This window comes from Artibeus jamaicensis, unplaced genomic scaffold, assembly GCF_021234435.1.
Source record: "Artibeus jamaicensis isolate MK-2021 breed Jamaican fruit bat unplaced genomic scaffold, CSHL_Jam_final contig_859, whole genome shotgun sequence".
In the NCBI taxonomy this organism is placed as follows: domain Eukaryota; kingdom Metazoa; phylum Chordata; class Mammalia; order Chiroptera; family Phyllostomidae; genus Artibeus; species Artibeus jamaicensis.
In genome coordinates, this window is record NW_026521989.1 from 63836 (window position 1) to 90829 (window position 26994).

At 54.5% G+C, this 26994-nt stretch overlaps 1 protein-coding gene across 6 annotated transcripts in view; it reads right to left on the minus strand.

Moving 5' to 3' along the window:
• SHROOM2 (shroom family member 2) overlaps positions 1-26994 on the minus strand; it is a 96075-nt gene that overhangs the window by 39920 nt on the left and 29161 nt on the right. For 4 of the 6 annotated variants that reach the window (XM_037157577.2, XM_037157576.2, XM_053673422.1 and 1 more), the window contains exon 2: positions 5006-5157. In XM_037157577.2, coding sequence (XP_037013472.2) covers positions 5006-5157 — 152 coding nt within the window. Of the gene's footprint in view, positions 1-5005; positions 5158-12899; positions 13280-26994 lie in introns of those variants that run through there. The other 2 variants (XM_053673421.1, XM_053673420.1) reach the window with 1 other exon arrangement.

The window sequence follows — 26994 nt, forward strand, 5'->3', positions numbered from 1 at the left end:
CGAGTGGACGCACTCAGTCCCGAAAGGCCTTGAAGACGGGCAGCAAAGACGTAGGCAATGATCCGAATCGTCCCTCTAGGTAATGTGGCCCTGGAAAAACTTCCTGCCACGCTGCTGGTTCAGAAGTAAGATTCCCCCACCCCCCCGAAAAAGGGCCTCAGAATCCTGGTGAGGTATCACTGTACACACAATTAAAGTCACCGTACAAAAATCAGAAGATGGATATTCTCACAACAAGCTGTACAACACAGTTTGTGAGATGCTGTTGAAAAGAACCTTTCCCCCAAGACATTTGACGTCTGTACATCCTATAGAAGAGCTGGATGTACGCTGACTCGCCTCTAAAGGAGCAAAAATGGGACAGTGCCTGAGCCACAGGGGCAGCCGGGCCACTGGACTCTCACCCCTCCCCCACACGGGGCTTACAGCCTCGGCCACACTAATCGGCATTAAATGCCGCGGATGACCTGGTTTCTGGTCTCAAGCAACGGTACAGCCACGGGCAAAATCGTCCCGGGACCACACTGGCAGCCCCCTCCACCGCAGAACTGGCCGGCAGGATCTCCAGGGAGCTGTGGCAGCCTGCATGCCCAGGACAAACACGCAGGTGACCACCAGAGAGACAGATAAAGAAAAGGTTACCCCGTGGGCCCTGAACTTTCCTGCCAGCAGCACCTGCCTGGCCAAGCAGAGATGGAACAGGAAAGCGCCAGGGAGAAAGGACAAGGCAAAAAAAACCTTCTTGCTCAGCCTCTCCTGCCAGTCTGACCATCGCCGCTGCACCCGGGCAGAAGCCCCCCACCCCTGCGCGCCTCACCGGCCTGGGCCTGGGCCTGGGCACCCGGAAGGAGACCATATGTGCACTGGGTGGGGGCTCCTGTTTCAGCTCTCGGTGTCCAGCTGGCAGCACGGCGGGGAAAGGCGGTGCTCGCTCCTTTGTGTGGGAGACAAACCTCGCCGGGGGAGACAGCGATCCTGTGTCTCCTCACGCACCAGGACAAGATACGCGCTGCCCGGGCCCCCTGAGACCAGACGCTGGGGCTCCCCCAAACCGCCCACCGCCATCCTACCCAACCTGCCCCTTTGGGGAAGTGGGTGGGAGCCCTGCTCGCCACACACAGGGAAACCAAACCAAACCAAAACCGACCTGCAGGGCAGCGGGCTCAGCCGCTGCCCCCAGGCCGGAGGGGTCAGGACGTGGACCCCCGTGCCCATTCTGTTTCCAGAACCAGGGGCATGTTTTTTACTCAGGCACACACACCTCTTTCCCCAGAAGAGTCCCCCTGCCCCCCCACCGCTCAGAACCCTAACTCCTGCGTGTTATCAGAAGACCACTCTTCCTTCGGACGCCACCTCAGGCAGGCAGGTGGTTGACTCAGATTCCACAAAGCTCATTTACTATTTGGACACACACTTGCACAAAGGAATATATCACATTTCTGTGTTTGTGGCTCGGTCGATGAATTACTCACACAGTGCCTTTATATCAAGTCACCACCTTTTCAAAGAGTATCCGATCCACTCAGTAAACTTTAACAATAGTGAGGACAGTAAATTTGCTAGGTGTAGTTTACCACTGCTGAAAGTTGAAAACTTTTTTGCCACGTCCACTGCCGCGTCCACTGTTGGATCCCTCTCTCCGTGACAAGGTCCTGAGAGGGGGTGTAAGACTTCAAGGAAGCAGTTTCCAACCTGGTGGACGTGGCATGGAAGGCCCTGCAATACCTATTGTGATTGTGCTTGCTTTGGAGATCATGACCCTTTTTGCTTTAACCATTATGAATACCCCGGCAGTGATTCAGATAGTGTGCCTAGACCTTTCCCGGCTCAATGAACAGAATAATGATATCATACTAGAAACGTCAGGGAATATAGGTACAGAGAAACAACCAGAACAATCTGAGAATTCAAGCTTAATCAATAACAGATCATTGGAAAAACACCCAAGATAAGATAGAAAACTCTAGGAAATCAGGAGATGATCTCACTGCTTTCTTAGAGGGAATCAAAGTACAAAACATGTCTATAAAAGAATTCCTAGAGAAACTTGAAAGAAGTACCCTTGAAAGCCCCCTGCAACATAGGAATAGCCCCTCCTTTACCTTGAATAAGAATATGTATCAACTAGACAGGCAAAGAAATAACGAAAGCTGGCTAGTTATTACAAACTAAACAGTTACTAAAGAGTCAGAGTTTATAGTACACAGAGAAACATTTTAGACAGAAAAAGATAGATAGCTAAGTTAGACATCACAAGGGCCTTATAAGAAATTTCCTATTTTCTCTACTCAATCTAGCGAATCGTTTTGCCCTATGACAAATTCTGAGAAACTTTAATCTACAATAAGATACTTCTAATTGTCTGATTAATAGCTCTCCTGGTTAAAATAATCTTTGTTTATTATAACTAAATCTATGGGAACTTTCGTACTTCTACTGATTACCTTTGTATTGATTTTTTCTGCTTAAATGATCATGCTATACTGCAAATGTTCATCACTACCTAAAATGAAAATATAAAAACCTGCTTGTACTTGCAATAAACGGAACAGAGCTTCACTGTCCTTTGAGGCGTGTTGTCGTCTGTTACCCAGCGCCGACGCCTACCCTCACCTGTGGGACCCCTTGACCCCCTGTGGTCGAACTGCGGCACTTTTTTTTAAACGCAGGACATAAAAATAAATGCATGCATGCATTCCACCCAACTGGGCTGGACAAGCAGCCTCCGTGTCTAACAAAGCTTTCAGCATTTCCAAGTGTGGATGTCCCTAACTCAGCTCCGTACCCTCCCTCTGCTCCATGTCTACGGTGCCAGAAATAGCATTCTGCGTCCACCCTCTGCCTTTGGAAACGCATTGCCAAACTGCTCACCAGGAAAACTGCCTAATTAATTTGTAATCTAATCAACCTCCCATCACTAAGTCCTTGTCTTCCCACACTCTCACCAGCAGGGGGCGCTGCTGCTCTATGACCGAACTTGCGAGTCAAAACCCTAGTCTCTCCTTTTTAAATAAACGTGCCTTCCCAGTTAAACATGGTTCCACAGGCTTGTCTCCTATTTACACCTCTCGTTTTAGGAACTGCCAGCTTGTGTCTTTCATCTAACTTTCTCCTGGGAGGAACCAACCGATCCCACTCTTTTTCTCTATTACTATACGCCAGCTTTGTTATTAGACAGCTGCTTTTTGAACAGTAGAATAAGATCCACCATCCACCAACATTGTTTTACCTGGTTGGACGCGGCGGTGAGGACAGCCTTGTCTCCCGACTGTCCCCCACTGTCAAGGGCTCTCCCCGTGCTATTTGCTGCTGCCTCCCAGGGCCAGGTGCTATCACACTGACACGTGTTCCTGAACAAACAGCTGGGTCTCAGCATCCCCGCCATCAGGTAGATGCTCAGTGATGTGCATCCAGCACAATCCGATTCAACAAGCCCCGGTCCTTCCTTCACCCCTCTGCACCACGCACTGTGGTGAGGCAAGTTTGCCTGCAGCAACCACCAAGCTAGCACCTCCCCTGCAGGACAGAGAACTCTGCCCCCACAGGCTCGGAGTTTGGGGGGCCCTGGCAGCTTTACTAGGGACACACAAGGGGAGACAGAAGAAGAGAGGCCTGAAATCAGCCCAGAGATGCCTCTCACTGTCGCCGGACCTGTGAGACCTCGGCATCATCACCAGCACGGCGCCTCACCTACCCGGACCGTGTTGGAACACACGGCCCGCCTGAGGGGGCTCCGTAAGCCGGCCACCAAGGAATAATGACACGATACGGCCGCACCTCCCGTGCCCCATCCTCCCCAAAGGGCTCGGGAATGGGCATTCCGAGATTGCATTTTTCTGATTCCCAAGAAGGATAGCCTACACCCCTTAGAAATAAGGTTGCTGAAGTAATTTGGCAAAGAATGAAAGCTTCTCTTTCTGTGTTTGTGAACCACCTCCTTAAATGCTAGTTTGGTCCTCAAAAATTTTATAAAAGGAAAGTCCTCGCCTGACTGGTGTAGCTCAGTGGATTGAGCATGGGCTTGTGAAGCAAAGGGTTGTAGGTTCGATTCCTAGTCAGGGCACATGCCTGGGTTGCAGGCCAGTTCCCAGCAGGGGACGCACGAGAGGCAACCATACATTGATATTTCTCTCCCTCTCTCCTTCCCTTCCCCTTTAAAGATAAATAAAATCTTTTTTTTTTTTAAAGGAAAGTCCGTTGGGAATTTGTCTTCAAATCTGCATTTTACAAAAAACAGAAGGAAGTGCTTGAGTCCATTTATCTTTTAAAATTTTCAGTCGGCTTTGGAAACATGGCACTAATCTTGCTATTTTTTTTTTTTAATGGCATGCTTTCCTGGGAATCAGACAACTAGAAAACGCAAGGTGGAGAAATTTTTCTATATGAAAACAAGTCACAAATACCTTTGTGGCATTCAGGGACACTGCTGTGGTTCCTGTGGATAAAACCATCAAGTCCTTCATTTCACTGTCTTGCCTCGTCACATCATCCAAATTGCTACCAACAGTTTAATTTCTAGGAACCGGCCGCCGCCTTCCCTGAGACCTGGGCACAGCTCTGGGGACACCTGGAAGCCACCTTCCCACTACCTGCAGTCACCCGAGTCTCACCATAAAACCCCACACCCCAGTACACTGCCACCTGGTGGAAGCAACAGGCAACCACACTTCACTTCATTAGGAACAGAACAGTTTTTTCGTCTCTGCCAAGAAAATAATCCACGCGTTGCCAAAGAAAGATACAGCTATCCAGCGTCACTTAAGAAATCAAAGGAAACAGCTCGTGGTCATACAAGGAGTCTTTTTTCATGTGCAATGCTTAATTCATCCTGGGGAAAGAGGTAACAATCTCATTTGCGTGCATGCCTGAATGCAGAAACGCAGCTAGGTGCAGACCCTTCCCCAATTTAAGACCACATCGGGACTGCCGCAGACACCTTGTGCGGCTGCTCTACTCCGTGTGTGCAGTGTGTGCTGGTAACCGCGCCGGGAGGGCTGGGCCTTACCTTTTTACCACCAGCTTCAGGGTCTTGTGGGACCCCTTCACCAGGCAAATGGCTTCCTGCCGAAACCCTGAGAGTCCAATGTCATTGATGCCCACGATCTCGTCTCCAGCCAGTAACTTGTCCACAGCGGCGGCTTTACTTCCCTCCTCAATCTGCAACAAAGAAGCGTGGCCAGTGAGCCCCCGAAAGCAGCACACACTCTAATTCAAACACCACGCCATTCAACCGTATCAATATGCAATGCAGTCACAGCCCTGGGCACCCGCCAGCATCATCCATGTTGGCACGTGCCAGCAACCCACAAGAAGCTGCAGGCCCAGGAAGTGTCTCTTCCTGACCCTCCCGGGCCCCTGCAGCCCCTCCTCTGCTCGCTGTCTCCACAGCTTTGCCAGTCATGGGCGTCACCCATACGGTAAGCTATACAATGTTGCATTTTGCCGCAGCTTCGCCCATACAATAAGCTATATACAATGTTGCATTTTGTATCCAGCTTCTTTCCTGCACCAGGCCACCCCATGGATGTTTTCCAGGTTCCTCTACGCCAGGCAGGTGTCAGGGCCCCATTCCCTTCCACGGCTGCACAGCATTCCCTTGTACAGAAGGCGGCATTTTCTTCATCCACTTGTCAGGGGGTGGAAACAGGAGATGTTTGTGGATTTTGGCTATCTGAGCACTGGCATCCAAGTCTCTGTGTGTGCGGCCTCATTTCCCCTGGGTGTCTCTCTGGGACTGGACCTGCTGGGTGGGTCACATGGGAACTACCGGACGTGCCACGCTGCCTACACAAGCGCCTGCCTCCCCTTCCCTTCCGCATCAGCGTATGCAGGTTCCAACTGTCCCCATGCCTGCACCTTCGAGTCACCTGCTTTCTTCAGCTATGGTCCTAATGAGAGCCCCATGCCAGGCTGCGTGTTTTAATCTATTTCCTACTCAGTGCTAAACACATACATGTGAATATGTATTCACGGATTTCCTGGAAGCTCGACTGTTAACTCATTCTGAGAAAGCTTGGTGTTTCAACCCTTAACCTAGTAATAATCCGATTCGCTATCAATGAACCCAGCCTATTTTCCATACTACTTACTACTTGGCAAGCAAGGGCCCATGAGCACATCCAGCCAGCTGCCTTCTTGTTTTGGGGCGCTAAATACAATTTTATTGGAATACAGCAAGAGCCATCTGTTGACATACTGCTACAGGACAGAAGTGAGAACTCTGGCCCGCAACGCCAAAACTATTTACCACGTGGCTGGTTACGCAAACACTTTGCCAACCCCTGCTTTGCACCAAAACGCCGTTTCTTTACAAAGCGCTAGAAAAACTCGTGAACAAAACGAACGGTCAGGAGCACACCGGCGCGCAATGTGCCAAGTTCACAGTCCCCGAACCGGACACCACAGCTAACCTCGGAGCTAGGTCAAGTGCGCACAGGCTGCGGAAGCGATAGGTTTTCCTGAGAGTTCATGCGCTGGAAACTAAGCCCCTGACTGCGATGCCTCGCTTCTGAAACCTCACAGTCTCTCAAAATCCCCACCTCGATCCGAGGGGGGCGGACCCCTTGGGTTAACAAAGCCACCGTTCACTGAGTACCAACAGGACAGATGAAACTGAAGACCACCCCAGCACACACAGGAAGCAGTTCGTTCACGGAACAACAGGTTTCCAAAGCCTAGACAATTGTGTCCCCATGCAGTAACAGACGGATTGCACATAAATTTCCACCCACCCAAGGTGACCCCTCAGCCACGGTAGCCAGGGTGCCGGTTCCACAGGCTGGGGTGGAACATGTCTAACATGACCCAGGGGAGAGGCCAAGGGGCGGTCCACCGGGAGGGTGCAGTGAGCAGCTGGGTGTGGGGGGAGGGTGCCCAGAGAAAGGTGACCCACACATGGAGTGACCCCCAGCAGGCTCTGGAGAGGCAGAGTCACAGAAGCAAGCCAGCTGGACAGGACACAAACCAGCAAGGACAGACTCCAAGACCTCCCCGCACTGAGAGCTCTGGTGGGGGAGGGGCCGGCCAAAAGTGCAGGAGATGAGGAGGGGCGGGTCTTGAAAAGAAACAGTTTGTACCTGGAAGACACACAGCGGCAGGTGGACCGGTATTTCTCCAACTACAAAGTGCAGGCAAATGCCCCAGGGGTCCCTGAACATGCAGGTTCCGGCCTGGAACCTGTGGGTGGGGCCTGAACCCTGGCACATCCGGATCTCCCCCCCCCCCCCCCCCCCCCCCCCCGAGCTCCCAGGAGCATCGGGGTCGGAGACAGGGACACGCCCTTCCCAGGGAGCACTGGACGGCTGGGACCTACGTGAGCCCTCCTTCCAGGGCAGCCGCTCAAGAAACACTGCCACTGGCTGTGGCCTTGAAGGCATGTCAACTTTGGAGACAGCAAAACGCATGACAGACAGGTGCACGCCAAGAGCAACGGTACAGGTGAAGGCATCCAAACGGACAGGCACCGGTGTCCCCTGGGCACAGGGGCCCCGGCAGGATTCTGCACAGCGGGAGGGCTCGTGCTGCAACTGAGGAGGCTGGGGACGGGGTGGGACGCACGGACACGCCACTGCCAGGTGTGAAGGGGCCGCGTGCACACACACCTGGGCCGGCTGTGCCCGCGGCGGCCTTGGCCCGATTCTGTGCCCCGACAGAACCGCCGAGGGCAGAGTAGAAGAGCCTTCCAGTGGTAACACGCCGTCCCAGGAGACCAGTGACACGCTTCAGCTGTCCGCAGCTGCAGCGGCCCAGGAAGTCCAAGGCCAGCACCGCCCCCTGACTCCGGAGACAGGTCTTTTCTTCCGACACCTGCTGTGTTGACCTTTGGGAACCTCACGTGGCTGCAAGCCCACACCAGCCTCTCCCATCTGTGCACGTCCCACGGCCACTTCCCTCCAATTCCTCCTCCTCTTCTCATACTTACGGCAGGTGGCACAGCTGCCCTGTGACGCAGATGCTGCTGGTGACAGCCAGCGGGGCCCTTTTTAAAGAGTCACACGGCACAGGCTTTCAGTGCCGAGCTTGGGGGAGGCGGAACAGATCAGCTGCTTACGGTTTTCAGTGGAGACAGTCTGTGACTGGCCACGTTCCGAATGAAGAGTCACTCCTGTCTCCCAGAAGAGGGTTCCTCGTGACCAAAAGGAAACCTACAATTTAGACCTGGCGGCTGTGGCTCAGTGGATTGAGTGTGGGCCTGTGAAGCAAAGGGTCACCGGTTCGATTCCCAGTCAGGGCACAGGCCTGGGTTGTGGGCCAGGTCTCCAGTAGGGGGCGCATGAGAGGCAAACGCACACGGATGCTTCTCTTCCTCTCTTTCTCCCTCCCTTCCCCTTGCTCTAAGAATAAACAAATGCTTCGAAATACTGTGAGAAATACATTAAAAAAAAGAGTGAGCAAATAATACCTTGCTATTTGAGTACTCTGAGAAAATTGGATTTTTCTTTCTTTAATCCTCACTCGAGGATATTTTTTCATTGTATTTTAGGGAGAGAAGAAGGGGGGGAAGAGAAAAACATCCATCAGCTGCCTCTCAAACATGCCCCAACCGGGGATCGAACCTACGACTCGGGCACCTACCCTGACTGGGAACTGAACCCGTGAACTTTCATTCTACAGGGATGACACACCAAACCCACTGAGCCACAGGAACCGCGATCAGAGAATCGTCAGGTGCAACCACTAATGACGGGCAGGGCTGCGTGTGGAGACAGCACGGTTTGGAGGTGACCCATCATCGCCTGTGCTGACTGAGTTATGGTCCAGCCTCACCCCCACACACCCGTCTACAAACGAGTTCTCCGGAAGCACAAACTCTGGAAGGATAAGGCCCTCGGGTGTCCTCTCCCGCCAAGTCTGCTGAAGCTCCCCTTCTCCGAGCGGGGACCAGGCTCCCCAGAGACCCTCTCCCTTCCCACAGCCTGCGCCCTTCGCAGGAAAAGAGGCCTGGGTGTGGGGGAGGAAGCCGCTCTTGTGTTCCTCCCTGTGGCTTCCTTGCCAAGACCCAGTCTCCCTCCAGCCTTCCTTGTGCTCCGCAGAGAACGTTCAGGGAAAGAAAAAGCAGCCTCGGAAACCTCCCTTCTATCCCGTGCGCCCCGCCCCATGTCTCGCGGGAGGTGGAACCGACCACACTTGAACTTGGTGAGAAACAAAGCCACACTTGGCACGCGCTTCACAGCCCGAGGGCGCTGCCAGCTGGGACTTGGTAGCGCGCGTGGCGGACAGCAATGGTGACTTGGTCACCCACCGCCCGTGCATCACGAAGGCAAGCCGGCACTTGGCCTTGACCCTGGCCCACACAACAGCCTCAGGCTCTATTCTCGGGGTCACTGGCTGGCTCCAAAAACGCCCTCTGCAAAAAGGCAGACAGAATGCAGAAGCATCATGCACCCACGCCGCCGCCGCCGCGCCCAGGGGACCACGCTGTGCACACTCGGACCCAAAGAGGCCGGTTGCAGCCATTCACCAGGTTGCAGCCATTCACCAGCATCCATTCACCAGCATCGAAGCAGAAAAGTTCTGGCCCCAGTCAGAGGGCAATGGCCCCCAATGTGCAGAACACCTTATCCTTCTCTGCAAACAGCCGGGGAGGGAGAAAATAAGACAGCTGGCGAAAGGCTTTTTGGGACCAAGTTTTCCTACTTTATCGAATGGATGTGAAAGATAACCAGGGAAGAAGCCTCAGAGGCCTGGCCGGTGGGGCTCAGCTGACTGGAGCATCATGCTGGACACCAAAAGGTTGTGGGTTCGATTCCTGGTCAGGGCACCTGCCTACACGGCGGGGGTTGATCCCAGGTCAGGCTGTGTGTATTGGAGGTAAGCGATCAATGTTTCCCTCTCTCTCTCCCCCTCTCTCTCTCTCTCTGTTCCCCTTCCTCTTCCTCTAAAATCGATAAACATATTTTTAAAAACTTTACATTACGATCAGAATAAACTTTAAAAAAGGATGAAGCCCCACAGCAGGAAAAGCATCTTTATCGTAGCAGGGGGACCAGGCACACAAGCAAAGGAATCACGCCCTGTATTTGGGGTGCGGGTGACGCAGGTGATGAACGGTTTTCAGGGGTAGAAAGGCCCCTGAATCAGCAGCTCGGACGGGGGAAGACATTCCAAAGTGGGGTCTCGAGTGGGGCGCAGACACGGGGGCCCGGGCTGTCTGAGGAAGGTCGGCGTTTGAGAACAAGGGCAGAAAGGGGGACAGTAGGAACATGACCTTGAATCAGACTCTGGATCATACCCTGTGGGCAGCGGGGGCCCGGGCAGGGCAGGCGTGGAAGGAAGTACGGGGGTGACCTTATAATTCAAGCCAATACGTCTGGGAGGTAAGTGGCACAGGTATCCTCACAATGAATTTCTTCTCAGAACAAAACGGGAAGGAAGGGGATCGATCCTGCCAGTACCGACCCCATCTCTGCACTGGACCCAAGGTCTCGGACCAACACAGGGCAGAGGAAAAAATAAAAGCAAGGACTCACGGCGCTGGAGAGGAACATCAACCAAGCCAGTAAAGAGCAAAGCAAAGATACTGAAGATACAGTGACCAGACATCGCAGGGAAAAGGGGAGAACAACTCTCTAACTCCGAGACCACAGTTCAAACCCCACGAGTCACTCCCGCCTCGGAGCAGCCATGGAAATCTACGTGGAGAAGACTGCGCCTTCCAGACGGGGAGGTGAGTTTGCAATGCACCCTCCCTATTCCCCTCAGGCGAGGCCGCTTCAGACAATAAAGTGACTCAGCCCGCAAAGGTCCGGGCTGGGAAACAACCAGAGACAATCTCTCATGGCAGATAAGGCCACGGTCAAAAAGGGAACGCCTGTGGCCAGAGGTGTTGAGTCGTGAACAAACGGTAATTCCCAGCCGCCCCCACCAGGGTGATGGCCGCCAGACAGCCTGGGATCCGGCACAAAGGAGACAGGGAAGGGCAAATCTTTGCACCAACCGGAGAGAACAAACACGCTGAAAGGAGCAAAAGACCCGCCGGCGGAAAACAAACTAAACCAAGAAGCATCGGCCTCGTGGAGAAGGAAGTCAAGGCTGATGAACACCATGAGCCAGGCTCGACGTTGGTCCGCCTCTCTAATTTTTTTTTGTTTTTAGCTTTTAAAAACATCTTCACTGGAGGATATGTTGATGGGTCACAGAGAGAGAGACAGAAAGAGACAGAGAGACACATCCATCGGTCGCCTGCTGTGCACGCCCCCAACCAGGCATCGAACCCGAAACCTTGGCACGTCCCCCGACCAGGAATATCCAGAAACCTTTGGTGGCCCTTTAGTGTGCAGGCCAGTGCTCAATCCACTGAGCCACACCCACCAAGACATCCCCAAACCTTTGGGTGTCCAAGGCACCGCTCCGACCAACAGAGCCACCCGGCCAGGACAACACACAGGAATATTTTAGCAACTGCTTTTGAAGTGCGTGATTCACAGCAGCTCCAGAAACACGTTTCAGAAGGCGGGGAATCCCACCTCATCCCGGTTTGAGGTGTAAATGCTTTGTTGTTGTTGTGGAGATGAGGGGAGTTTTTATACCTGACCACACACACAGCGCAGTGAACAATGGCAATCTGGAGTCCCAGTCTGTGCTCACTGCATCTGGGACATTTAAAATGACCCCTTCCCTGGCTGGTGTGGCTCAGTGGACTGAACGCAGGCCTGCGAACCACAGGTGTCACGGTTCGATTCCCAGTCAGGGCACAGGCCTGGGTTGCAGGCCAGGCCCCCAGTAGGGGGCGCATGAGAGGCAACCACACATGGATATTTCCCTCCCTCTCTCCTTCCCTTTCTCACTCTCTGAAAATAAACAAATAAAATCTCCATAAAATTACCTCTTATGTCCATGCTGTTTTCAGTTCTTTTCCTAATAAAAACCCCAGGGGGATTTTATTGGCCACCTCTGTCCCGGGGCACAAGTGTCCAGCTTCCCGAGTGCCATCACTACTCTGCTCTGACAATCACAATGGCGGAAGGTCATTTCCCGATTGGAAACCGTGAGCATGTGGAACAGACCACTTCAGAAACAGCGGACCCGCAGCATTTGAAGATATGAGGACTTCATACTCTCGAGCAGGGGGGGTCCAACCCCGGGTCCAGGAGGGCTGTGAATGCAACCCAACAGAACAGCATCCACTGACTTAAAACCTGATGAGACTTCTCTGTGAGTACATGTCGCCGTGCATTTAATGTGCGACCCGAGACCACGCTGCTTCTTCCAGTGTGGCCCAGAGACGCAGGAAGGTTGCACAGCCCTGCAGGGTAGTTCCGCACGTTACCCTGGCACGTCGCGGCAATAACCCTTCAGAAAAGAACCGTCGCCCCGAAACTTCTTAAACTGTCGGCACGTACCACCGTCAGAATTCCGCACACGTGCAAGCGGCTGTGCGCGGATCCTCCTGTTCAACAACCTATAAAACCGCAACCACGAGAAAAAAAACTCCTCCCCTCGTGGTTGACCACCAAAACAACAGCAACAACAAGGCAGAAAACAAGAAAAGGGACAGAACAATATTCTTTGAACGCTAACAAAATAACCCAAAATCCCACCCGGATGAGCAAGTCGGTCACCAGCCCGGTGCTGAGCAACAGGAGGTTGTGGCCCCAGAGTCTCAAAGGCCGCTTCCAGCAGCCCCTCAAAAACCAGGGCTGGAGCAGGGCCTACGAGAGAGGCGGACGTGGCCCGCCCAGGGCAGGGCCAGGCGAGAGAGAGCTGCAGGAGGGCGGTGCTGGCTGGGTGACCGGCACCTGGGCAAAGGGGACCCACGAGGCCAGAAGACTCGGGGGAAGACAAGGACGAGATGTGCAGACTGCGATGGCTGCGATTAGCAACTGGAAGTCAACAGGGAAGCTGAAGAGGGCAGACTGAGCTCCCGCATGGACGAGGAAGGACAGCGGCGGTGGACGCACCTCGGCCTCAGACACTCGGCAGTGGCGGCACGGAGACCAGGACCAGCGGACCAGAACCCGAGGAGGCACCTTCCTGGAGAGCCAACAGCCCACTGCCCTTGGGGGCAGGGCGAGGCGGAGGGGTGCCTCCTCTGCAGACCCTGGGCAGGCCCAGAGACTCAGGGCCCTGCAGAGTCCGGGAACGTCCCCGGAGCATTGAACACCACGCCCTGTTGGGGGAGCTACAACCCCGAAACAGGAACACATGCGAACACTGCTCCCCTCCCCCAGGCTGGGTGGCACCCGCAAAAGCACAGTCTGGCAGCAGGAGGCGCCGGTGAGAAGCTGGCAGAGCACAGGCTTCCGGGGGCAGCCTGCGTTCCTGGCGGCCACCCCGTGGAACGGCGTGGCACACTGCGCCCAAGCACCTCCCCAGAAAATCCCAGCGGCACTGCCGTGGGCACCTTCACAGTGAGTTTAATAGCGACACCTCAAGGGGGGGCCTGCCAGAAGACTCCAAGGGCATGCCAGCCGGCTGTCCGGCCACTCCCCCGGCACCCCAGCCAGCGGCCCACTGAGCTTGGGGCCCGCCAGCTGGCCTGTGCATTCGGTGAGCCGCTCCACTGTCCCTCGGCACAGACCCACCCACTGCTAGGAGGCTGACTGTCCCGGGGGGGTGGGTGCAGCCGGCTTCCTTAGGGAAGCAACCTGCCCCAGCCCAGGCTGGGGGTGTTCTTCAGCACTTTCTCCCCCACGGCACTTACTAGTTAATAATTACTCCACCCTCAGTCAGTAGTCAGCAATCACCTGTTAATGGTTAACCTCGTGCATCGGGGAACAGCACACTGTTCAACAAGAGCCACACAGCAACACACATTGTAGGCTTCGCGAGGCCTCGGATGTCCAGGGTGCGGGCTCAACCGTGCCCCACAGGCACCACGCGAGCCAAGGGCTTGTCTTGGTGTGTGGCCAGTCTGCCGGTGCCAGCTTTATATTTCGTGCATCCAAGTTCAAACGCACTGTGTGGTTTCTACCTGCTAACAGGGCCCTGAGGGATATGAATTCTCTGTGACAAGGGCTGTAACAGAGACACCCAAGGGGTCCTGGCCACAGAGGGCAGGGGGGCACACAAGTACAGGGCGCAGGAGGTGGGGGAGGAACGGAGAAGTATCCAGGGAAGGTTTCGAGAAGACGAGGGGTGCTCTAACCCCAGAAAACCCTCCCCCTGTCCCACTTAGTTAACTACAAGATTGGGATAACATCCCTCCATTTTTCTTGTGCCTCAGCTTGTCACCCCCCAAAACCAGTGACGGGAGTTGCTCATCTGCCGTTCCGGGACAACCAGCAGAAAAGAAAAAGAGGCCACCGTGGAAGTATGTTGTGAACCAGCAAGTACCACAGGGGCATGTTTCCCCACCACGCTGTGTATGTGATCGTTTCTGAGTGTCCAAAGCACCGGCACGGCCCACGCTGGGCTGTTTGCCTCTCAAGTTCAGGGACAAACGATCCCCTTGTTGCAACATGAGGAAACAAGAAAGAAAACAGCTTCCTGTCCAAAAACCCAAGGTGTTTCGGTAGCACGGCTTCTGACGAAGTCTTTTTATACAGATTGTTTGCGACGGCGGGGGAAAAAAATCCCAGAGCCGATTATTTCAGACGCCAAGGTTCTTCCCCCGCCCCCCTTCTTTGGCTCCTGTAGCATTCCGGAGAACTCCTAAACCACAGACAGTCGCCACAGGCGAAGGGGGCGTTTTGGAAAACCTCTGCCTACGTGGATCAGGTGGACGCCGGGCCACGCTTCCGCCGTAGAAACAACACAGTTTAAGTGGCAGTTAGGTTGTCAGGCTGAGACACAAATACCTCTCCACAACTGCCACACTTTCAGTCCCTGGCACTGCAGTCAGGCAATGGGGGAAAAGCCAGCAAGCCCGCAGACGGCCTTTTGAACGTGTCAAACGTGCAAAATCAGGAGTTCAGCGCGAAGACCCAGAGGTGGGGTCTGTTGGTTCAGACAGGCCCGCGGTGTCCAGAGTCCCCCCATCTCGATGGGTCTGCCTGAGACGCAGACCCTGCTGCACGCAGCAGTACAGAATACGGAGGAGAACAGGCCCACCGTCTGTCTCGCCCGCATTTTATTGATCGGACATGCGGGTGGTGTCCGGTTTCCAGCTACTACAGACGATGCTGGGGTGGACACGCCGCCGAGGGTGGGGTGCACGGGCTGTTTTCCCGAGCGGTCATTTCAAGGCCACACGAGCGCCACAGGTGTCGGAAGCAGCCCCAGGACCCATCGGCAGACAAGAGCAGAAACAAATGGGGCAGGTCCGTATGGTACAACGAAACAGTCTTTAAAAAAAAAAACAACTTTACATTGACTTTTATGTATTCACTTTTTTAAAATATTTTTTAAATTTATTTTTAGAGAGAGGGGAAGGGAAGGAGAAAGAGTGGGAGAGAAACATCCACATGTGGTTGCCTCTCCTGCGGCCCCTACTGGGCACCTGGCCCGCAACCCAGGCCTGTGCCCTGACTGGGAATCGAACTGGTGACCCTTGGCTTCATAGGCCTGTGCTCAATCCACTGAGCTACACCAGCCAGGGTACACTGATTTTTAGACAGCGAGAGAGAAACGCTGATTTGTTGTTCCCCTCACTGATGCATTTCATTCATGGGTGGATTCTTGTCTGTGCCCCGAGAGGGGTCTGCCCTCAACCTTGGAGGGTCAGCAATGATGCTCTAACCAATGGAAATACCCGGCCACAGCTCCGCAGCAACACCATGGAAGTCTGGCACTGGCGACCCTTCACTGTGGGGCGTGCTGCACACAGTAGGAGGTTCATTAGCAGCATCCCTGGTCTCCACCCCGCAAGAGGCCAGTAACCGCAAGCTGTAACAGGCAGGTATAACTCAACAGCCCCTGGGAGACAAAAAAATCCCCCTCTTCCCAGCAGAGAACCACTCCTGTAGAAAAAGGACGGAGTAGCTGAGATGACCTACATAAAACAAGACAGCTCTACCATCCCGTTGCAACTCCCAGCCTGCACAGCCCACCCACCACGGCACCAACTGGCCGTGTCTCCAGCAAGGGGCCGTGACAGGGCCAGGCACAGCCGCCAGCCACCGCGCAACGCAGCTGCAGCTGCAGCGAGACCATGCAAGACGGGCCTTGCGGTTCTGGACACCGCCCGCCCCTCCCTGCAACACACGTCGCAACAAAGCAGCCTTTCTGCCCAGACACAAGGGTCTTTCTTGCCCGCAGGCCTTGGGGACAGGGTCCCCTCTGTTCTGCCCCACCCCCTTGCCTACTGCTCCAGCACACACTCCACCCGGCTCGGCCCTCGGACGCCATGAGACCAGACCCCTGCCCTGGCCCCCTTGGCATGTGTCTCAGCGGCTCCCGCAGCCCCGCACAAGGCCACCAGTCCCTCGCCCTACAGGACACTGAGGCGGCGCCTCTGCTTCTTCCTGTCCGAGGCCACTGCCTGTCACAGGGCAGCAGGCCACACTTCTGCACAGGAATCAGCGAGGACAGCCCCGTCCCTGCTGCAAGCCTGCTCCCGCCCCAGGCAGGGGAAGGAAATCGCCCGCTGCCCTGCGCTGTCAGGTTGGCGTAAAACGCCCATTACATCTCTTCCACAAAATAAAAGACACGTTTTTCATTCTCACCAAGAACTTGACTGATCTGGATGTTTTGAATACGTCGGCTACCTCCCACCTATCGGTTTCTAGTGGGTACAGGCTGGGGCGCTGCTGAACATCTTCCCGTGTCTAAGACGGCTCCACCGCAGAGCACGATTTGGACGAGACGTCAACAGTACAAGAAACTTCACAAACCACTGTTAACACCTTCGATCTGTTGGCACCTTCTCCACACACTGCACAAATCTTTTTTTTTTTTTTTTTGCATTTCAGGTGCATATTTGCCTTTCTTAAAACAGTAAAGCACAGCCCTAGCTGGTGTGGCTCAGTGCATTGAGTGCAGGCCTGCAAACCAAAGGGTCACCAGTTCAATTCCCAGTCAGGGCACATGCCAGGGTTGTGGGCCAGGTCCCCAGCAGGGGGCGCTCGAGAATCAACCACACATTGATGTTTCTCTCCCTCTTTCCCTCCCTTCTCCTCTCTCTAAAAATAAATAAAATCTAAAATAATAATAATAATAAAGCACAATACATACACCATAAATGTGTTTTTTCCTTCTGTCTTCAACACTAAAATAGCTACACAAATACCAATTTTGGTCAGTTTTTTTAAAATGCATGCTGATATGATGGCTGTCAGAATACAATCTCACACAATTGTTGCAAGTGACATTAAAGACAACCAAGCGACCCTAGCACTATCGGAGAGAGAAAACTAAGGGAACGTTCCGCCCATGGCCATCTGAGGTGCGGTCAGGAATGGTCAGGGCCCAGCGCCCCTCCCGCAGCCCCACAGCCTGGAAACACACACCCACGGCTCCTCCTCGTCGACTTTCTGGAGACCGGCACCAGGAACCTGCGCAGCACCAGTTCAAACAGACATCATGACAGTGGCATGACTTCACGCTGCTGTTTTCCAAGCGAACGGGGAATCTGACAGATCAGCCGGTGGGCGGTGAAGAAGCCGGAAAAGGAACTGCCGGACACCAGAACAAAGTGTCCCTGCTTCTCAGAAGCCACGGCTGTTTATTTTTAGTGGCTGTTCCCGGCCTGCTGATGCTTCAAAGAGACTGTTGCCTGCTTGTTCCTCCCGATAACGCAACCGACAGTGAGTGACGAGAGGCACGGGCTGCTCCCAGGGCCCCCTCTCCTTGCCTCTGGGTGAGTGACGCAAGTCCCCCTCCCCTTTCTTGGGCAAAATGTGGGTGAGCTCACCTGCCCCAAGGGCTGGCTTGCTTTTTGGTAAAAAACCTTTTCAGGGTGGAAAGTTTGTTTCCCCAAAACTGACTTGCGAGGCGGCAGGGCCTCCAGAACGTGACCAGGCCATGCATGGAGCCCTCCTCTGTGGGGCTGGCCTTCTTATAAGGGACACTGCCCTGCCTGGCAGCCTCTACCAGTGTGAGAAAGCAACACTGCGTGGTTCCAAGACACCCAGTCCGGGGCATCTGGCTCAAGCAGCCCAAGTGCACGCAGAGGGACGTTGAGCGCACACCATGGCAGACACGGGAGGGCCTGCGTGCCCTTGACCATCAGGGAGGGGCTGCACGGGCAGCTGACCTTGAGAGGTCAATGATACAACTCCCTACAATGACGCAATCCCTACCCAGCGCAAGCCACTGGTCGCCCTGTGTGAATCAGCACCCCACGGGGGCAAGCCTTCCAAGTTTTTGTGGTTTAATTTAATTTATGTATTTATTTATCTTAGAGAGAGGGGAAGGGAAGGAGAAAGACAGGGAGAGAAACATGCATGTGTGGTTGCCTCTTGCACGACCCCTACTGGGGACCTGGCCCACCACCCAGGCACATGCCCTGAGTGGGAATCAAACTGGCGACCCTGTGGTTCTCAGGCCAGCACTCAATCCACTGAGCCACACCAGCCAGGGCAACATATGTTTTATTGATTTTAGAGAGGAAAGGGCAGAGAGAGGGAGGGAGTGGGAAAGGAACGTCCATGTGAGAGAGAAACATCAACGGTATCCTGACCGGGGATCGAACCCGCAACCCAGGCATGTGCCCTGGTGGGGAATCGAACCCACAGCCTTCTGGTGCGTGGGACAGCGCTCCACCCACTGAGCCTCCGTCCAGGCTGCCCTTTGCTTTTCAGGCCAGGAGAGACCAAAGTCGCACCATGCCGGAAGGTCACCCAGCAGTCACCCCAAGGGCAGCGTGGGTTTGGGTAATTCCAGGCCTGCGCCTGCGGTTCGGACGTACTCGTCCTTGTGCAGACCCACAGTGCCACATGGGAGCCCCACCCACCGAGAAGTCCCTGCGACTTCTCTTTGTCTGGGACCTTGTACAGAGGCTGACCTTCACATCCCCTCCCTGCCTCTTCAAAGGAGACCTCTTGGGGCCTTGTTCGGGTGCCAAGTTCTGCCGGCTCGCACCTGGCGGGCATCTCTCTGGAGCAGCGGCCCCTCACCGCGCCCAGCCTGTCACCATCACTGGTGGGCAACAGCCCTGCTCTCCCTGGAGCTGGAACCTACCCCCTCCACCCCCGAGCCAGCAGCCCGTGCAGGGAGGGTGGTGGCCCTGACATTCCTGGCAGGAGACGAAGCTGGCGCCAGCTGGGGGCTTTGAGGAAAGCCTCGGTCTCGCCATCAAAGGGGCAGAAACATCTGGGGCCACGCTGTCCCTTTGCTCTGGCCATGAACAAAGACACGTGCCCACAAAGGCAGCAGGTGCCCGGCAGCCAGGAGGGAGAGATCTAACGCGTCCCAGCGCCGGGGCCAGAGCCAGACGCTGCCTGGGTGGGGCAGTTGGGCGGCAGCAGCAGGGAGCTCCCCCCGCCCCAAAAGCCTAGGTGACCGGCCACCCAGAGCAACTCATCCACGGACATGGGTCCTTCCGCGTGAGTCAGCGTTCTTTACAAATCCACGGCACTTCCCCGTAATGTCTGTGATGTGTAAAACTCAACACCACACAGAACGTGTTCAAAACAGGAAAACGATTGAGGGGTATCACGTATCACCATGGCGGAGAAAGAAGCAAAGAGCAACTACAGTGGGGCCGTATTTATATTTCTATTCAACAGCGACACACAGTGCACCTGTCCGAAAAATCTACGGGCTGCGAGTCATTACATCTCTGCCCGTCTGACGCTGTGTTCCTTGCCAACCCACAAACGAACCCGTAGAAGGCATTTTTCTAAAAAATAAAGTCCTCATCCGAGGGTATGTTTATTGATTTGAGAGGGAGGGAGGGTAGAAGGGGGAGAGGTGGGAGGGATGAGACAGAGAGAGAGAGAAGCATTACTCAGTTCCCTCTCATTCCTACCCCAAGCGGGGATCGAACCTACAACCTTTTGGTATAATACGGACGATACTCCAACGAACTGAGCCACTGGGCCAGGGCCAGAACGCTCTTTTTACAGTAACACCACACCACAGGGGAGCGATAGTCGGGTACTTACAAAAACTAGGCAGTGTTAAATGCAACAGGACTCCGTGAAAGCACGTTTTTTATTACACTAAACACATTGCCCGACTCACTGGTAGTCTCATTGCTCTACCGCAAATTGAAGCTACAATGAAACCAAAATAGCCAGATGATTATCTAATGTGTAGCCCTTACCAGGAGACGCCTTTGCTCTGTCAGTCCCAATCACATCTCCCGGGCTCACTCATAGCTTTGGGAAGAAACGCAAAGGGTCTCAAATCTTTCGAATATAAAGACTCAGCCCTGGCCAGTGTGGCTCAGTGGACTGAACGCCAGACTGCGAACCACAGGGTCAGTGGTTCAATTCCCAGTCAGGGCACAAGCCTGGGTGGCGGGCCAGGTCCCCCAGTAGGGGGCGCACAAGAGCCAGCCCCACATTGATGTTTCTCTCTCTTTCTCCCTCCCTTCCCCCCATCTAAAAATAAGTAAAATCTCTTTAAAAAAGTATTGACTCAAAACCGCTTAAACCTTCTGACACCATCATGCCACGGCTACCGCGAAGACCAGGCGAGAAGCTTCTGGCTGTGCTGTGGGTGGGTGGAGCGGTGCAAACTTGGACCAGCGGTCCGAACTTCCCTGGAAGCCCGCCTCTGCTTTCTCCCAAGCGGACGACCGAATTACTGCACGCCACTTTTGCAGCTGGCCACAGCCTGGCTTCATTCCACCTCCTGCGTCCCCATTCCAGCCTTTTCGGGGCAGCACTGGGCGCAAAACACACACTTATCTTTGGGGGCTCGTGTGGAAATATTTCCGACTCCTGGGTTCGGAAAGAGGGAGGAGGTAGCTCTCTCCCAGAACAGACCCTGAAGTCAAAGTTTCCTCCCGAGGATTCGGAACACAAAACCAGCATTAGGTAGGTGAAGGATTCCGAACATAGCTAAGATGCCAATGCAACTGCGCCCCCCCCAAAAAAAACTCTTCTCTATTGACAAATCGTGACATTGAGGGCTCAATTCGAAGATAAGAAGAGGTACCTTTTAATGGTCTCCCTCAAAAAGAGGTCCTGGACCCTCTCAGAACCACGCTGGGCTTTGTTTGACGTGACAGGATGATCTGTGCTGTGTACCTGGGATCACAGCGCCCAGGAGGGTCTGGCCTGTTGGCCGAGGCCCAGATTAACCCCGAAAGTGCAAGGCCGACCACAGAGCCCCAGGAAATGCCTTCCCACAGGCATTTCCTTAAAAGGTGTGCAGTGATTTTACAAGTACTTGGTGGGGGGTTTTTTTAGTTGTTTGTTTTTTAAAGACTGTCTCTTCTTTCTTCTGGGTGTAGGTTTGAGGTGAGATTCTCCACATGAAAATCCACCCATGTTTAATGCTTACAATGTCAGCACTTTTTAAAAAAACACATTTTAAAAATTATTTATTTATGAGAGAGAGAGAGAGAGACGTCAGTTTGTTGTTCTACTTATTTATACTGATTCATTGGCTGATTCTTGGAAGTGCCCTGACCAGGAATTGAACCTGCAACCTTGGCATATCAGGATGATGGTCTAACCCACGGAGCACGCTGGGTCCCCAGTGGGGGGGCCCATGAGAGGCAACCACACATTGATGTTCCTCTCCCTCTCTCCCGCCTTTCTAAAAATAAAATGTTTTAAAAAATAAAATAAACAATAAAAAAGAGCCTTAAACTCCAGTGCACACAGCTTGCACACCAGTAAGGCGTGGTGCGTGCCCCAGGGGACACTGGGCGTGGGAACCCCGCCCGGAGGAGGCAGATCTCAGCTGGACAACACCTGTGGGCTGTCTGGGCATCGGCTGGGAGTGCCTTTGGTACCTGCAACGGGGCCAAAGCAGGGAGGGGGGTGAGGATCCTTGTTAAAAGCAGAGCATGGAAAAAAAGAAAGTCTAGTTAATTCACAGAGCCAGTTAATCAAAGCCCCCGCTGAACGGGTTGCCGGGACATAGTGTCGAGTTTTCATGGACTATTGTGTAGCCTCTTCTCGGGCACTGACCACCCGCAAAACACTGGAAGGGCCCCGGGGGCCCAGGCAGCTGGCGGTCACGCCCCACACCTCCATCTGCCCCCCGCCCCAGTCTGCCTGTCATAAGCAGGCCCTCTGACGGACCCCAGGCTCTTTACGGGCACAGGAAGAGGCAGAGAGAGCGCCGCTTCCCCACGACAGTGACCACCAGTTAATTCAAAACTAGATGCTGGCAGGAGAAAATAGACGCCTGCTACCTGGGAGGGAGACCTCCGCGACTTGGGTTCAAGTCCAGCTTGAATGGTCCACGAGAAATAGTTGGACCTCGGAATGATGTGTTGAACTTTGTCTCTTTATAAAAGCAGAAGCTAACGAATGACACAGTGCCAGCAGAAATGGGAGGCAGCAGTATTTGGAGTTGAGGACACGGACTTGGGGGTGTTCCCACACTTCTCCACGTGCCCCCGGCGGCGGGGGGGTGGGGGGAGCACACACGTGTCAGAAGCACCCACACTGGCTTCTCTCTCTGAGCGAGAGCAGGTGCTGCAGGCCCAGGAACCACGGGACTCCGGGCCCTGGGCCATTCCGGGCTCCAAAGGCAAAGGGGAGTTACGACAACGAGGCAGGTAATCAGGGGGACCGCAGGGCTACAAACCATTCCAGGAGGTTCCAGGCAGGGGAGGGGAACAAAGCGGGAAGTCAGCGACGACCGGGGCAGAAACTGGACGGTCAGGATGCCGAGGGTGATTGTGCCCCAGTCCCAACTCGCTGCCTGCACCCCTACACAGCCACTGCCATCCTGGGACTCTCAGAAACAGCCCCGCGTGTGCCGCACAGGACATGACATGACAGCCAGAAGCCGCAGGACACCCAGCGCCACCGAGACAAGTCACCAAGTGCTCGGGAGGCCGTCACAAAGAGGCCGGGAAATAATGAATTGTCCCCCCAGGGGCAGCCAGACACAGGTGTGGAGGGAGCCCAGACGCCAAGTCCGTGTTCGAGACGGCTCTGCTCTGGGGAAGGGTGACGAGGGACCGCAAGAAGGTCAAAGCCACCAAAGATTTTTAAAGCCACGAGAGCTTTTCAAAAGTACCCTTAAGAAAACAAAACAAAATACAGAAAAAACGCTCAAGTTCAGCAAAGAAAACACATATGCGATGACTGCTATCAGCCATAATGGGATTGTCAGAAACCCAACATTGAGCGAAAAAACGTCCATGCAACAAGTCTATTTACTCCATGTCGATGAAGGTCAAACAGAGGCAACCATACAGTGTGACGATTCAGGGCGGCCGTTCTTGACGTCTTTTTCGGACAGGCTGTGGGGCCCCACAGGGCCAGGTACGACATACAAGGTGATGTTCCACTTTTTTTTTTTTTTTAACATTTATTTATCTACTTTTAGAGAGGGGCAGGCAGGGAGAATGAGAGAGATAGAAACATTAATGTGTGGTTGCCTCTTCAGCGCCCCCTACTGGGGAACCTGGCCCACACCCCAGGCATGTGCCGTGACTGGGAATCGAACCAGTGACCCTTTGGTTCACAGGCCAGCACTCAGTTCACTGAGCCACACCAGCCAGGGCTCATCTGTTCCACTTCTCGACCTGGGGAGCAGATTACAGCACTTTGTTCATTCCACAAAAAGGCCTCCAGGTGTTCAACTCATTCTTGGGCCACTTTCCTGAACGCGAGTCATTCTTTAGCACAGAAATATATTAAAAATAGAGGCGAGGCATCCATGTCACTGGCGGGAACACTTCCCCGAGAGTAATAAACACATCATCACTGTCTTTTACCAAGTGCACATCCGTATGTCGGTCTCTCCTTGTTGAGATACCGACCACTCAGTACAACGTATATAGGAAATTCTTACAGAGTTCAACTGAGCTTCCGGGGCTTTTCCAAGAATAAGCCCGACTCCTACAAAGTTCTCAGATGTCCCAGTCGAACAGAAAAATGAGGCCCCGCCCAAGAACACAGCTCAGAAAGGTCTGGGAGTCCCCAGGTCAGCCCATCCTCGGCCAAGGGGCCTGCCGAGGTCCACCCTTGCCCTGGACTTGAGAAGGACCCTACGCTCTAAAAAGTACCTTCGCTCCTTCAGTGGCCCCCAGACCGGAGCCCCGAAAGGCTGCCATGCGTGTGCAAGAATGATAAGGCCAGTGACGGCAGGAGGAGTCGGAAAACCTGGCCTGGGCCAGGAAGGGGGTGTACAAGCTGTTCCCTGTTTCCCATCAGCACCCCGGGGTCCCCTGCTGCAGGGTGGGGAGCCCTGCCCTTCCCGAGACTGCCCCCGGTGAGAAAAATAGGGCTCTGTGAGCCCCCACTGCAAACACCCCACCAGGCCACAGAAACAGGAAATGTTACCTGACTTAAAGGGGTCCATGCAAACTGACGTGGGTCCTTGTGCTCCCACGGGCCCACCCTGGTGCCTTCGCCCCAGCCCAGTCCCACAGAGCCACCCCCCCAGAGCTCCCGGCTCATCTCTCAGCCGGAACAAAAACACGTCGGACCTCCAAACTCAAACCACTGGCAAGACCCGGGGGTCCCCACTGTACCAACGAGGCCAACTCAGGGGTGCACACAGCCCAGGGAATGCAGGGGCCAGTGAACCCGTCGGAGGCAGCAGCAGCCGCTAGTACCCAGAAATCAACAGCCTGACCCAATAAAGGTCAGGGAAAGTGGATTTCAGGGGTGGCATGGAAGAAGGGGTGAGGTGCAGGGCGCTGAAGTCCAGGGGGCAACACACGGAAGAAAATGGGGTGGCAGAGAATCCAGGGGTTCCTGCCACTGAGGAGCTCACCGGGGTACTTAGTAGGTCCACAGGCAACACAGCCAGCCCACACAGGCTGGGTGGAGGCGGGCAAGTGGTCCCCTTTGCCCGCGGTTATTTTTAAGACTCCATGGGCTGTGGAGGTGAGGCCGTCCCTGTATGTGGAGCCGGGGACTCAGGTGAACATGCTCCCACCCCCTGCCAGAGTGAGAAGGGCCAGGGCAGACAGGAGGCCAAGGCCTCCGGAAGACGGGCCAGGTGGCAGAGGACATGGAAAAGATGGGACACCCCTGAGAGGCTGCCACCGCCTGGGCAGGGCAGGGCAGGCGGAGGCTAGGACATCGGGAGAACTCCAAGCCGGATGCACCTGGTCCCCCTCAGGCAACAGGGAAAGTGCAGGGTGCAGAACCTTCCTTCCTTCCCCAAGGCCGAAGCCAGTGTGGGGTAGAAGTTGTTGGGGGGGGGAGCTGGAGCTGGGAGACAAAGGCAGAAAACATGGCAGGGAACCCAGGAGCACTGATGGCGTGGTGTGGTCCAGCCCCTGGACTCTCAGCCACCTGACTCTAGAAGCTTCCCCCTCCCCCCAGCCATCTCTATATTTAGGGCGAAGAGACACACAGCCACCCCATGCCTGGCGGTGGAAACTCTCTCCTGAGCTCCCAGCACGGTGGAGGCTTCAAAGGAAAAACAGGAGAACATTTCAGAGAAAGCTCTCCACGCCCCGCCTGGACGTCCACCAATGCCTGTAAGCAACGGTGCGTCCATCCTCCACAGAGCAGCAGGTTTCGGGGGAAAGGGTCCACATTCCCTCAGTCTACAAAACTGAAAGGAAGGAAGGGCAGGAAGTCATTGACCAGACCCGTGCACAGCACAGAGCGCCTGTTCATGGGGTTGCCAGAAGACACACGCCCCCCGTGCAGGACTGGAGTGTACTCCCACACGGAAGCCCCGGCTCCGTGGCCACATACAGGAAACACCCGTGACCGTGCTGTGCACAGCTCATTCTGAACAACTGCCCAACGGCGCCCAGCACCGCCCGCCTCAACCCTTCCTGCAACACACTGAGCGGCGTGACCTTGGGCAACAAAAAGGCTACCTGAGCCCTCAGGTGAGGGACGAGGCCGTGAGCACCTGTGTGTGGCACACAGCAGAGCAAAACGATAAACGGCCCTTGTTCTTCCACCGCGCCCACTTTCTGCCCTGACGTCTCCTCGTCCTCTTCTTAAGAATTCAAGGTGGCCCAGCGTTTTACCAGCTATGACGGAACGGGGTTGGTAAACATACCACGAGGTGTGTACAATGATTTATACATTTTGTGCATTGCAAGAACCTTTGCATCCATGTTATTTTACCCTATTCAGTGCCATGAAGGACCTGAAGAAATTAAAATTTTTATTCTATCATTTTGGAGAGAGAGAGAGGAAGGAAAAATTGAGAGACAGACACATTGATTTGTTGTTCCCGTACTGACGCGTTCATGGGTGGATTCCTGCAGGAGCCCTGACCAAGGATCGAACCTGCAACCTTGGCACATCAGGACGACCCTCTAACCAACTGAGCTACTTACTCGGCCAGGGCGGGACCCGAAAAACTGTTAAAAGAGAGAGCAACCTTTCAGTCTCCATGAAACGCTACTTGGAAAGGCCAGGTATTTTGCCAAGCAAGCTGGGCCCAACATTCCTGTGCTTTCTTACACGCCTTCGGTACGGGACACTTTTAAATTATACAAAAAGACAGAGAAGGGGAAGGGAAAGCCCGCCCTTCCCTTCTGCCTTTTCCTCAACGCTGCCCACACAACGTTGAAGTATAAGCGCTTTTCCTCACGTAAACTCCTCACAAATAGCAGCTGTAATTGCCACGGAATTAGTCCACGGTCTGCATCCGTTCACAGAACTCTCAACCTGCTTTCACTTACCAGCTAGGGAAAAAGAGGCGGCCGGTTCTCACCCTGAGGTGGAAGCGCTGGTTTGCTTGCATACCTTCCTCCGGCATTTCTGATAGGGACCGAGGGCGTGGCCTCCCGGGGGACTTTTCCCAGGCCTGGTGGCTGTTCCCAAGCCCCTAGGTCACAAGGCGGCCAGGAGTTTCACTTGTGGTTTGCAAAGACTCCCTCTCCCGAGCCTGCTTGCTTGCCTGCCTGCCGGAGGGTTAGGGGGATGGGGAAACACAACCCTCTGGAGAAGCCGGATTACAAACAGGCTTTCCTCTCTGGCCAGATTCTGGACAAACACAGGTGACGACAGAAGGTGACCACGCCCTACGGTACACTGCACTCAAACCAGAGGTGACGGCAGCAAGCCTGCCCCCCCAGCCCGCCCACTACAAGCCACCTGGTCGCTATAGAAA